The sequence below is a fragment of the Oreochromis aureus genome, linkage group 2, assembly GCF_013358895.1.
Source record: "Oreochromis aureus strain Israel breed Guangdong linkage group 2, ZZ_aureus, whole genome shotgun sequence".
NCBI classification, from domain to species: Eukaryota; Metazoa; Chordata; class Actinopteri; order Cichliformes; family Cichlidae; genus Oreochromis; species Oreochromis aureus.
In genome coordinates this window covers 9807538-9821378 of record NC_052943.1, presented here as the reverse complement: position 1 = coordinate 9821378, position 13841 = coordinate 9807538, and the positions used below count along the sequence as shown (strand labels likewise).

The window sequence follows — 13841 nt, the reverse complement described above, 5'->3', positions numbered from 1 at the left end:
GGCAGCATGGGTGCAAGCAACTTTTTTTTGCGGATGCCATGATGCCACCCCCGCCACGATGCCGCCCTGGGCAACCGCCCATGTCGCCCATATGAAAAACCACCACTGCCTGCACATGTGTAAAGAAATGGCTGTGATTTTGCCACCCCGTTTGATTTCCATGCCACCCTAAGAAAACTTCTTATCCGCCCCTGGATGGGAGCATACGCGCGCGCGAGCACACGCACATGCACGCGCTAGCTGCGAATACACCAGAGCGAGTCAGTCAGTACGACGTAGCGTAGCAGGGACACCGAAACGTAACGAAATAGCGAGATATTTTCCCGAGGAATTTTACAGCTGGTCGGCTCGCTAGCTGACGGCAAAGCAGGCATGGACGACAAGTCATTCACCAAGGAGCTGGACGGATGGATCGAACAACTGAACGAGTGCAAGCAGCTGACAGAGAATCAGGTCAAAGTCCTCTGCGAAAAGGTGAGGTTTACCAGGCGACTTAATATTAGTACCCCACATTATTAGCTTTCCGCAGTGCTAGCCGACGCTTAGCCCGTACGCCCCCCCTGAATTGCTCCTCTAATAGAAATATTGCCTGGACTCAGACGTTATTGCATGTGGCCTTACAGGAGCACACCATTTGACTGTAGCTGCATGCAGTGGATTTCTAAGACAAGCCGAGAAGATGGAGGGGGGATGCCTGCGAATGTTTTCCCTACCTACGCCCACTGCTTGTCCTAAAGTGCACTGACAGAAGCACACAAGAAAACTCTTTAATAATCTGATTTTAAATAAAAGCAGGAATATTGACATCTGGCTTATTAATAACTTGTTTACTCCACAGGCTCCCAAACTGCACCACATTCTGGTACATGCTAACCTGTTTTCTTGGTTCTCATGCGTAGGCCAAGGAGATCTTGACAAAAGAGTCCAATGTGCAGGAGGTGAGATGCCCAGTGACAGTGTGTGGAGATGTCCACGGACAGTTTCACGACCTGATGGAGCTGTTTAAGATTGGAGGGAAATCTCCGGACACTAATTACCTCTTCATGGGAGACTATGTTGACAGAGGCTACTATTCTGTGGAGACTGTTACACTTCTGGTTTCTCTTAAGGTATTTTTTTAAAGTAATCTTAACATGGATCTGGATTTAATTTTTTTAATGAATTAATGCTGTGCAGAACTGCAAATTTTGGTATTGATGCAATACCAAGTAAACACAGAGCCAGTATAACGGATATGTTTAATGTATAAAGGCAGCTTATTGAGGGGAGAGCAGTGTGCCATGACTTGTGAGATGAATGTTTATAAATTTACTGACCTTAGAGGATAGAAGCAAAGTATCCATCCTATTGTGCTAGTTTCGATCTGATACCCGTATTGATATTTGGATTGATGCACCAAACCTCTATTACAAATGTGCTTTTCTTCGTAGGTAAGGTTCCGCGAACGGATCACAATTCTCAGAGGGAACCACGAGAGCAGACAGATCACGCAGGTGTACGGTTTTTACGACGAGTGCTTGAGGAAATATGGAAATGCCAACGTTTGGAAGTACTTTACAGATCTGTTTGATTATCTTCCCCTTACCGCGCTGGTAGATAACCAGGTAATGTTGTGTTTTCAGACACAACGTGAAGGACAGGTACACTGAGCTGTTATGTGTTGTTTATTTCATCTTTCTTCTTTGAAAGATATTCTGTCTCCATGGAGGATTATCCCCATCAATAGATACACTGGAACACATCAGAGCGCTGGATCGCCTGCAGGAGGTTCCTCATGAGGTAAACACAGATTACGTAAATGCTGTCATAACCCACTGATGTTTAGAGATTAATTTGGGAAATATCCCAGCTGACTGCTTTAGTGTAAGCATACACATTCAAGAAAGTTCACCATGGAGTCTGTAGGTAATCACTGTATGCTAACTCTCTTCTTTGTACTGAATAGAAGTTGGACTAAACAACACTGGCGTTCCCTTCACCTTTCAGGGTCCAATGTGTGACTTGTTATGGTCAGATCCCGATGACCGCGGTGGCTGGGGCATATCACCACGCGGTGCTGGTTACACATTCGGGCAGGACATTTCTGAGACATTCAACCACGCAAACGGCCTCACTTTGGTTTCAAGAGCCCACCAGCTGGTCATGGAGGTACTCTGACTTTGTTTGTGTGCTACGAGTAATTCTGTTTTTTCTTCGTCAGATGTACCCTTCACAGTCAGTGGCTATAAAATAGCTAACATGCAGCTGATGTCTTGATTTAGGGTTATAACTGGTGCCACGACCGCAATGTAGTGACGATCTTCAGCGCACCAAACTATTGCTATCGTTGTGGAAACCAGGCAGCAATCATGGAGCTTGATGACACGTTGAAATACTCCTTGTAAGTAAAGTTTGTCATGTCTAATAATGCAAACATATCTTTTTGCAATGAGGGGGCATGCTACGTACAAAGTTCAACAAAGCCAGTCTTTCATTACTTTAGCTGGCTCAGCAACACCTGGTTATCAACTTTCGCTGTTAAGTCACCCCTTATGTCATATGACTCTTCTTCCTCACAAAATGATCTCCGTGAGTGCTACCTACTTCAGTCACCGATGCTATCAGATGATAATGATAAAGTGGTGATGACTAGTCTATAAAGAACATAATCTAGTAATTTAGTGCACAGAGCAGTAAAATAAACATTTTAATTCAAGTTAATAATTTTATGGCTGAGTGCAGTCTCAGTGCTGCTGTCTGTTCATTTCTAAGGTGATGGGTGCACATTAGAGCTCTGACACTTTAAACTGGATCCCTTAAGCATTAAAGGTTACTGTCTTATAGCCTAATGAAGCAGACGGGGAAATCCCTTTAGTTTGTTGGCAGATCAAATTAATTAATTAATGTTATTGATTGAACGAATATTCCTGGTGTGCATTCTGGATTCAGCATAAATAATTACATGTACATTGCTGGTAATGCATCGGGAATGTTTGCACTTCATTCAGTGGTTTTAGGTTAACAGCGGTTTAACAATCTATAATAAACTTACTGTAAATAAAAGAGTCAGGGAAAATGTGCCACTTTCAGCCGATAGAACATAACTTGCTGTCGACCAGGTTGAGCATTCAGCATAGGTTACCATGGTGATTTAGCCAGGCTACCTTTGTGACACAGCTTGACATAGCTGGCTAAACAATGAATCTCACTTTGCAGACTTATATAAATAAACCTTATTATTCAGTCTATGAGATGACGAGGAGCCCTGCCCTTTGTTTGTTTTAGCCTACAGTTTGACCCTGCACCACGCAGAGGAGAGCCCCACGTGACGCGGCGTACACCGGACTATTTCCTGTAAAGATCACTGCTGAGAACGGTAATGGGCTGCACAGAGGCTTGGGGAAAAGAAGCATTCAATCCCTCTCCCCTGAAATTGTGTGCCATAATTACAATAAAATGGAAACTGTAACGTCTAGATGAACACCACCGTCCTTTTAACTCCTTCCTCTCTGTGCATGATGTTTTAATTGCTAGAAATGATTGCTACTATGAACAATACTGTCATAATACCTGCTGGATTGTCAGGAAACATGAATGAACTAACGCTGAGAATAACGACTAGATGTTGATAAGCAGAGTGTGTCGCCACATAGAGTATATACGCTGCATCTTTCACTTGGCATGGCCTCAAACAAAAGGTTGCAGTGCATACAATGTGAACTCTTTTCTTTTTGTAACCGAAGCGAAAGTGCTTATTTTGTGAGATGATAGAAACGAGTATGTTCTCTTTGCACTTTTGTATTTGATTTTTATCACACGGCACTGACAAACTTTGTTCTTTTTATATCCCGTTATAGTGTAAGTAGTTCTCTTTCTGCTGTCTCATATGGGAGTTAATGTGTTTCATTTAACTAGGCAATACTGCTACAAATGGCATCAGATGTAAAATAAATAAAAATAATAATATAACTTAATGTTTTGCACTCACAGCTATAAAAAAAATTAAAACTGGAGTTGCTGTGTCATTTATTTCCCCTTTTGTACAGCTTATAACATTATTCCCGAGGAGTGACCACTAGATGGAAACAGACACTCAAAATCGGTGCAGGTGATCAGCTCAGACACTGATAATGAGCTTTATTGTGAGTGGACTGTTTGCAGTAAACTGGTCATTTTAACATCTGTTTTTCTTATTTATTTAATTTCTAATACAGGATTTTTGCACAGTCTTTTTAACATGAAAAAGGTAGGGCATTGTTTGCAGCATGATGTTTTACTTTTATTATGCATTTCTGATATTAACCAAATAACCTCTCGTTTGCTTTAATTTTCCTCCACATGTCATGGACCACTATTAATATCCGTTTATTACACGTGCATGTGTGGAAATCCTCCCAAGTTTTAACAGATATTAATGATTTACTGCCTGTAAAATCAATGTAGCGATAGTTCGCAGAGCACTGGCGGATGTAGTGCTAAAAATAAAAGCATGATTTAAAGGATTTGGCGGATTGCAGCTCAGTTTCTCCCCTCAGACTGCTGATCACAGCGCTTGCTGCTTTGCGGAAGATTGGATCATCACTGGGTGTTTTTTCCTGTCATTATAAGATGTTTTTCCCTAGTAATAAGCGAGGCAGGGCTTTTATTTTGTCGGTAAAGCCCCTCGCGGTTCCTGTGCGCCCTCCGGCCGAGCTGACACTGCTGCATTGAAAATTAGCTGGCCGCAGCCTTTCAGGGACTCCTCTTGCGGACCTCCGGAGACCACAGTGCAGTAAGTAACCTGTGCTCGTTTCCCAAAATGGACCGACAGCTTTGTGCCGTGTGCGCTTTGTGTGTCCGACGTGTCAAGCAGTGATCAGACAGCTTTTTGCTCCTTGGGAAGCCCACTGCTGGTGTGTGGATGTGGCAGGCTGATACTAGTTGAATCTGGGGCGCACAGCTGGACAATTAACGGGCTGGACAGATGTAGTGGCTAATTTGGCATTTTTAAAACGGTCGCACCTTGATTTTCATTGTTTTGGGGGGAAGAGTTTGGCGCTTTTTTTTTTCTTCTTCAGATCACAGAAACACCTCCAGTTACAGTCCAGATTTAACTGGTCTACGTCGGGTTGGACAACAAACCGTATCCATTCAGGGGGCATGTTTACCCTGCGACCACGCACACAGAGCGGCGTTTTCTAGTGTAGCACATACCAGGCTGACAAGGATACAGGGGTTAAAATATGTGGGATAAATAACATAATTGATTGTAAGGAGTTGTTGTGAATTGCAGGTTAATGTGTAGCCACGCAGGCCGCCGTTGATTGGCTGAGAGTGAGGGCAGAAGCAGCTGTGCGTTTATGGATCAAAGGCCGTGTTGGTACAAACTTCACTCCTTTCACAGCGCATTTATTACTGATTTGACATCATATTATTCACCCTAACTCGGGGGTTTGAGGCCAGGAAGTGCCCTTTAACCTATTTCCAGTAGCAATTTAGTGTCTTATTGGGCCACTGAAGGCTTTTTGACATCTCGTGAGAACCCCCGTTGAATTTAATTCAATTTAAAGCGACAGCATGCTTTCTGTACTGCACAGATTTCTTATTTAGTGCCGATCCAGCAGCCATGTTTCAGTTCGAGTTCATTGCTGCTGCATGCCTTCTCACAGTAGTTCATCTGAGGCAAAGAACAAATCCAGATCAAGCTGGGTTGGAACAGCATGCTGCATGCACATCCACAAAAAACATCCACTGGTGTTTTTCCATTGCAAGCCAGTTCTGTCTGCTTTCAGACTAATTAATATAATAAAGTTTTAAGTAAGTACCCAGTTATGGCAAATAAAGCCACAGACTTTACTCAGTTTGTAACCTTTTGGTTAAAAATGCCACTTTCCCAGCTGTCCTATACATGCAGGGTGCTTTTCAGTCTGGGAGTTGGTGTGTGTGTGCCCAGTTGCAATTTGGTGTTTCGCAGTCCTCCTGTTAGGTCAGCCCTCACTTAGCCACATTATGCTGAATTAGCAGCGTGGCAAAAGAAGCATTGTGCTCCGTCAGTCCTCCCTGGCTGACTTTTGTCTGCAAGACAAATGAAGCCCGAAGGGGAGCTAACTCCTCTGCTGAGTGCTGGAGCAGGGCCCTGGATTCCTGGAATAGTTTCAGCCAGTTTCCTGAAAACGTTGTAAATGTGAAAAGGAGCTTTACTTCAGTGTTATTATTTCATAATTACTTCACAAGAAGGTTCCTGGAAATGCTTTAACCTGTTCGTCCTGCCTTTCCATATGAGGCATTAACTCAGACTTTAGACTGCTCTGAACGCTAGTAAATTTTTTTTGTGTATGATGTCATCCCCATGCACCTGCTGTTCAGACCTTCTGTTTGCCAGGGGAAGCCAATCAGAAGTTGGGTTAAAGGGAGTGAATACATTTAGAAGGTGGTATTAAGTGGGTTGTGTACCAATCAGAATCTTGGTGAATCAATTTCCAGCTTCTCCGGTCCACATGTTGACACATCCTTGGAAAAGGTACTGAACGTCGAGTTGCCCAAGATGCATTCATCGGAGTGTGTGTGTGAATGTTTGAAAGTACGTAGGCATAGATACATGTGTGTGTGTGAATGAGTGAATGGGACTTGTGGTAGAAAGCACTTTGAGGGTTCAAATATAGCAGAGACATGGTAGCAGTCCATCCATCTATTTTATCACTGCCCAGGATTATTTCAAACTGTGAATCATGCACAGCCACTCTGCTCTAGTCCAGGAATATAAGTGTGGAACCGAAAACAACTATGATAAGTATCACCATGTGCAAAATTGCACCTGTAACGTTTTGTTTCCCCAGATAAAAATGGCAGCCGAGCTATCCACTTCCATAAACATCAAGGAGCCCCGCTGGGACCAGAGCACATTTGTGGGTCGGGCTAAACATTTCTTCACCGTCACAGATCCCAGGAACATCCTCCTGACAAACGAACAACTAGCACACGCACACAAAATCATCACTGATTACAGGTAACCAGCCCGCTCAGTTTTTCAGAAACAGGCTGTGAACTCAGTGCCACTGTAAGACGAGTAATATGATTTTACACGCTTGCTGTCTTGCAGGGAAGGTATAGTCTCTCCAGGGCTGACGGAGGATGAACTGTGGAGAGCCAAGTATGTTTTTGACTCAGCTTTCCATCCCGACACTGGAGAGAAGATGATCCTGATAGGCCGCATGTCGGCACAGGTTCCAATGAACATGACGATCACTGGATGCATGATGACATTTTACAAGTAAGATCATGTGCGAGTTAATTGTCAGACAGTCACAGCCACACCCAAGCCTGTTATAGCTTCTTATTAAGCAGCAGAGCATGTCATCGAGGGAAATTCAAACATGCTGGTTTAAATTTTGCTGCTAAAGTTTCACAGGGCCGGTGTAGCACATGCAGCATCGCTGTTTTTGCTTGTATAGAAGGAGCCAGTGTTATTGATGCTTGTTTGGATGATGGCATTCCTACACAGGGGAGTACAAATATCTGTTTACACAGTAATCCACATTTTTAATGATTTAAAACTGTATTTTCAATTTACAGGACAACTCCTGCTGTGCTGTTCTGGCAGTGGATCAATCAGTCTTTCAACGCAATAGTGAATTACACCAACAGGAGTGGTGACGCTCCCATAACAGTCGGGTAAGAGGCAGCTGCTTTGGCGCTGATGCCGGCACATATTAACCCTTTAATTTAACAGTTCTGGTGTGGACGGTGGTTTTTGTTTGTGTGATGTGACCGGTGCCTCTTTTGTTCGCAGTCAGCTTGGCACAGCTTATGTGTCTGCCACCACGGGGGCAGTTGCCACCGCTCTAGGACTAAATGCACTAACAAAGGTATCAGTTCATCTAACCCCATCCTACATCTCCTATTAATGCTTTGACTTCAGACACGTGGGGGTGCTGGCATGAAGTTAGCCACACATTAATTGTTTCTCACTAAAAGCCCATGTTGTTTAGAGCATCACGCTCAGTAATCATGTTGTCATGCAAGCTTTTATTTGGACTTTGTGGCAGAAAGGCCTTTCTGTAAAGCATCTGAGATATTGGTGTGAATTCTTCAAGCTATGTTTACATCTGAGCTTCCTCCTTTCCTCCTGCTGCAGCACGTTTCACCTCTGATCGGACGGTTTGTTCCATTTGCTGCTGTAGCTGCTGCTAACTGTATCAACATCCCGCTGATGCGACAAAGGTAAAGATCACTGGTGTGTCCATCCACTCTTAATGCAATATGTATACTAAAGATTGCCTGGTCTCAAGGATGAACTGATTAGAGTCAGTGTCATAACTCTGGTACAGGAGGAGAGACACACTGACTTGATGACATTATTTAAACTGTCCTGAGTTCTCCTAACTGCAGTACTTTTGTGCTATAATGAATTGACACGTTGAGAAGAGCAGGGAAGTTTCATGTGTGTTAAATAGTGTCAAACTCCAAGTTGGTTACGAACCCTGGGCTCAGCTTGTTTTGATGTTCTGATGATTCGTTTTCCTTTCTTCAATCATTAGACATGTCATACAGGAATAGTTATAAATGGAGAACACTGCACCTTACTGAAATGATAATGAATAATCAAGCAGTCAGAGCTGTTTCATGTTTTTATAAGGACAATGCTATTTTTAATGTCTCTCCCTCTATCTGTTGCTCTTATTCACAGCCCTGCTCCTGGATGGGTATTAAAACAGTAATTAATGCATAAGCAGAGCTCAGAAAGCTTTTCTCTGGAAAAGCACACATTTGGCATGTCTCTAATTATAAAAGGAATCGTTATAACGTTTTTTTTTCTCTTTTTTGGAAAAAAAAATTAATGCAGGGAAAGCAGAAATATTTCCTGGATGCTTGCAGCAGGTTTTTCACTGATGAGGCCCACCTGGCTTCTTTATTTGGATCCAATCAGCGTTTCAGATCATAAATCCACTGTGATTGTGAGGTGCTGCTACTTGGGTGTCACCCTGCTTTAAAGTCTCAGCAACTTCAAACTTAAGAGCCATTTATTTTCTTTCCTTCTGAATATGTTGAACAAGAAATGGGAATTTTCCTAAAACTTGCACATTCGCTTTTTTTCATTTGATATCTCGACTTCTCCTTGTTTCCTTTGTTTTGTAAGTTCTGTATGCAGGATAGCTAGCTGAGTTTGGGAGTGACTGCTAATCTCTGTAGTGCAGGGGAGAAACTACTATTACTGCACTACTGTATTCTACCAATGATATCATTTTGTTGTGATAGAAAATAATCTCTCCATGCTTTTGATAATATGTTTTCATGATATAAAGTTTAAGAAAATAAAATTATGTTAAGCTTTTGGTGGGTTTTGCCTCTTGCATGGCCCCCTCTACACCATTGGATAATCAGGCCCAGACTTCACTATAGAACTGTGAACATGTTCTCAGTTTAAAAGATATTTTTTGGTATTATTTGCATAGGAAAGTCTGTTAAGATCATATTCATGCGTAGTATCTGTAAGCAGTAAGTAGAAGGCTACTGATGGAAAACCTAATGGGCTGTCGTGCAGACAAAGGTGCTAAGAAGTGCAAAAAGGTTACTGATATAAATGCTAATAAGCAACTAGTTAATGACTGAAAATGTGTAGTCTACTATAAGGTGTCATTGTTCTGTGTTTTCAGGTCATACATTCAGATTTCCATACTTTAATGAAATCATAAATATGTGTCTGCTCATCGCTGTTTCTGATTTATTAATGTGAAGAACGGGGAGTTCGTTCATCTGTGTGGAGTCCCCATGACATGATACATGCATACATGTACTGTTCAGAGTCTACAGCATGCAGTGAAACTGCAATCAGTGTTTTCACTTTTATAAGAAAACTTCAGTTGTTTTCATTTAAAACAGGTTTCCCGACATTTAATTTATGGAAGTAAGATGCATTACACAGCCTCTTCATCCACTTTATTTCCCAGCTGTTGCTGTATTTCATTTCAGTTTCAAGGTTCTTCAGCAGGAGCTCTTGTGCATTTCCATGCATATTATGCACAGTATTCACCATTCACACTCATCTATCTCCAGAACTGTAACCAGTTTTGCTTGTTGTCTTCAGAGAACTTCAGCATGGTATACCTATAACGGATGAAAATGACAACAGGTTAGGAGAGTCATCAAAGGCTGCGCAGCAGGCGATCTCTCAGGTTGTGGTTTCCAGGATTCTCATGGCTTCTCCAGGAATGGGTATGGAAGTGTTTTCTTACTTTAACATCTGGCCTCAGATATTATTATTAATTTCGGAAATACAATCCATTTTGCTCTCTTTTCAGCTATTCCCCCATTTTTAATGAACCATTTGGAAAAGAAGGCCTTTCTGAGGGTAAGCACATGAGTTAAGACAAAAACTGAGAAATGCATTTGTTGCATTAAATGTCAGCAAGTTAGACGATTATTAACTGCCTGGCTCCCTTTTATAATCACACATTAGAGAGACGAAAAGCCCCGAGTGCATGAGGCCGCTCTCGGATGGGAATTCTCTGCCGCTTTTGTGCCTCTCATTCATTTTTTTCTGCCTGGCCTTTTTCAGAGGTTCCCATGGATGAGTGCACCTATTCAAGTCGGCCTGGTGGGATTCTGGTGAGTTGCCAGAGATAGTTCACCTGATACGTTCACCATCATGGGCAGTCTTCTTTTTACTACAAACACCCCACAATCATAATATAAGATCACACTGATGATAAATGCTTCCATTTACAGTGTAACGTAATGCCCCTAATAAAATGCCCTCATTAAATTTGTTAGCTTAGTGGATAACGATATGAAGATGCTTTAGCCTGTGTGTGGCTCAGTAACTCAATTATTTTTCATATGAAACTGAATCTGCTGCTTCCTTTTTTTTCTTCTTTAAAGATGACTTGCACATCATCCCAGCTTTGCACTTTATGCTTCCTACTCGGCGTTGCCTCATGAGCCCTGAGTGTGACCAGTTAAAGTCACGTGTAACTCACATGACTGTGATCAGGACCACATTCTGCAAGCTAATCCACAAAAATGGGGAAGCAGGCTCCTTTTAGGAGAATGCTATTTCACTTCCATAATGTGTAATGGAAGTGTAATTATATGCTTTATTACTTAAATAACGCGCAGATGTTTCTGCACCCACATGGATTAAATTACAGTACACCTCAGCTGGGTGTTCATCAGTGCTTCAACACATTTACAGATAGTGTATTTGCCCTCCGTTTATGCAGACTTTCTTCTTGGCTGCCCCTCGTAAATTGAAGGTGTGACGTCACCTGTTGGTTTCTGAAGTCCCATTTTGAAGCTTCGAGATGAACGTTTTTGTCTCTGCCATCTTGGTTGCCAGTAAATGGATGTGACACGGACTCTGGCTCTGATTGATAGCTAGTTAGCTCATGAGTGTGTGATTTCCATATCTTAGGTAATCCTCCATTTTGAAACATGGTACGACCAAGATTTACAGAATAGGTTTCATTTTTTTATATGATGTGCCCCTAAAGAAGTGATTCATCCCATAAACTCAGCAGTGTTCACAAGAGGTCAAGAATGAAAGCTTTTCATGGAGATTTCTAAATTCAGAGCTATCGCCATCTGGTGGCCTTCTGATAGAATGCAGGCTAGGATGCAGGGGTCTCAAACTTAAATGACTGGTTGGCTGCTGCTGCCACTGTCATCTCATTCGAGGGCCACTTTAGTGTTCAAGTAGTAAAAAAAACAACGAACCAAACAAGAAAACACCCACAAATATTTCCGAAAATGTAGTGTCTTATTTCTTTTTTAAAGATTTCAAATAATTTTGGCCCCCCGGCTGTGAGTTTGAGACCCCTGTTATAGATTATAGGTGGGCAGATTGATCTAAATGCCAATAATTTCAGTACCAGCACTGGTATTTGTATCAGACTGATATCAGTATTTCCCCTCAATAAGCTCCCGATAAGTGGACATTTACATCATTATTTGAAATGATAACCATGTTTTATAGAAGCCCCCACCATCACAGCAGTGTGTCTGTTTAAATGTGTGAGTTTATGTAAACAGTTTGGTCCATTCTTCTTTACAGCGTTGCTTCAGTTCATTCAGGTTTGCAGGCATTCATTAAAGCCACAATGTCACAGTATTTCAGTCAATCTTTGGCTCGGCCATTGCACCTTTTTTCTGTGCTTGCTTCTGTACTGTTTAGGCCAAGCTTTAGCATTTGACTCTAGAACACTTTGGTATACAGATGCGTTCACTGTTAACTCAGTGACTGCAGGGTTTCTACAACCTGATGCTGCAAAACAGGCTTTCCAAATCATCAGCCCTCCACCATCCTGCCTGACAGTTGGTATCAGGTGTGCTGGTATGTTGTGGTTGAGTTGCTCCAGAAAGCTTGAGGTTTGTTCAGATGCAACTTTGCAAACTTAAGCTACCATGTTCTTTTTAAAGAGAACAGGGTTTTTCTTGGAAGCCTGTCCAAACACACCATACCTGTTCAGTCTTTTTCTAATTGTGCTGTCATGAACCTCTTAAATTTAACATGCTGACTGAGGCCTGCAGAGTCTGAGATGTAGTTCTTGGGGGGCTTTTGTTACCACTCATCTATAATAAGCTGATGGGGCATTGTTATCACCTGGCCAGGCGGTGTGGACACGTAAGTTTGCAAATGCGATAACTCAAGAACCAAGCAATATAAGAGCTTTAAATTGATACCATTGGTGTATCTACCAAAAATTTGCAAATTTGAATCTCAGTGAGCTTGAGAGGCCTTCAATTTAAAAACATGTGAGTTCATCATTTCCGTTTCTTGTTTTTCAGCCTTGTGTTTGCCACACCACTCTGCTGTGCTTTATTCCCTCAGAAAAGGTGAGTGAACCATTTTGAAGTTATTAGTAAATAGTCTTATTATTATGTGAATATATGCAGAGTGTGCATGAGTCTTTTTCTGCCCAAAAGGTTGCATTACATGCCCACATTGTATGCATTTGACCCATTAACCCCTTTTATTTTTTTTTTTGCCCTCTAATCCAGCTCTATGTCAGTCAGCCGCTTGGAGCCAGAGCTGCAGGAGAAAATCCGTGCCAGCCACCCAGGAGTGGAGAGGGTTTACTTCAACAAAGGGCTATGAGTGTGTGCAACCCCCCCCATCACCGCCCAACCTCATCCGAACACTGCCATAACACAGCTGCAGGCTCGGTCCTCACGTCTCTGCCAGCTCTCCTCATTCAGTGTGCCAAAGTTAAGTTTTTCTCTCCTCACCTCCACCGATCCAGATGGATATCTGAGGACTCCCTCTCGCTGTCAGCCTCTTTGTAATGAGCTGTTCACGTTTGTCAGTGTGATTGTAGATTTTACTGAAACTGCTGAAGATGTTCTCCAAGCGGGATGAAAAGTTTGATGTTTATCTCGACAGATGTTTAGTGGCCCATCGTAAAGTTTTCTTCTGTGCCATATGTTTTTATTACTTTAAAGTCTGTGACTTGTTGATCTTATGTTGCCATGAAACCACTGTCACATCTGTCTGCCCAGCGGTTTTTCTTTTTTCTGGTCTTTATTCTGACTAGTCAGATCTGATTACATTTGCCAAATCTGTACTTTTTAAACCTCTGTCAAGGATTTCAACCTCCTGGTATTCACTTTGATTCACCTGCCAAATGAGTGATACTAAACAAGCCTTCTCCAGGGATACACCCTTTAAAATGGGATGTTGTAATAGGCCAGCATGGTGCTATTTCATGTCTGAATAATCAGTGTTTATTGTTCTATTTATTCTACTTGCCAGACACGTGTGAACAAACCACTCTGGCTTGTTGAAAAGTATTTTTCTGCCTCTTTAGTGACACAGAGGCTGCGTTCAGGAACACTGACAATAAATGTTAAATTCATATCAATCATTTCAGGAAACACACGCTGGTTCT

General features: G+C 42.1%; 2 protein-coding genes across 4 annotated transcripts; both read left to right on the top strand.

The window, feature by feature from the left end:
• Positions 1-216: 216 nt before the first annotated feature.
• On the top strand, positions 217-3992 carry LOC116329188 (serine/threonine-protein phosphatase 2A catalytic subunit alpha isoform-like). The gene is made up of 7 exons (XM_031751172.2): positions 217-474; positions 900-1109; positions 1431-1604; positions 1690-1779; positions 1987-2148; positions 2262-2380; positions 3265-3992. The coding sequence occupies exons 1-7, from the start codon at positions 373-375 to the stop codon at positions 3335-3337; spliced, it is 930 nt and encodes a 309-aa protein (XP_031607032.1). The 5' UTR covers positions 217-372; the 3' UTR covers positions 3338-3992.
• A 217-nt stretch (positions 3993-4209) lies between these two features.
• Positions 4210-13194, top strand: sfxn1 (sideroflexin 1). 3 transcript variants are annotated; one of them, XM_031751163.2, is made up of 12 exons: positions 4210-4225; positions 4639-4750; positions 6795-6964; positions 7058-7228; positions 7531-7629; positions 7748-7823; positions 8093-8178; positions 10043-10170; positions 10257-10306; positions 10514-10563; positions 12742-12789; positions 12955-13051. In XM_031751163.2, the coding sequence occupies exons 3-12, from the start codon at positions 6801-6803 to the stop codon at positions 13049-13051; spliced, it is 969 nt and encodes a 322-aa protein (XP_031607023.1). In that variant the 5' UTR covers positions 4210-4225; positions 4639-4750; positions 6795-6800. The 3 variants fall into 3 exon arrangements, with proteins under 3 accessions (XP_031607023.1, XP_039473127.1, XP_039473123.1); XM_039617193.1 differs by lacking the exons at positions 4210-4225; positions 4639-4750 and adding an exon at positions 4852-6478; XM_039617189.1 differs by lacking the exons at positions 4210-4225; positions 4639-4750 and having other exon boundaries at positions 12955-13194.
• The last annotated feature ends 647 nt before the right edge of the window (positions 13195-13841 follow it).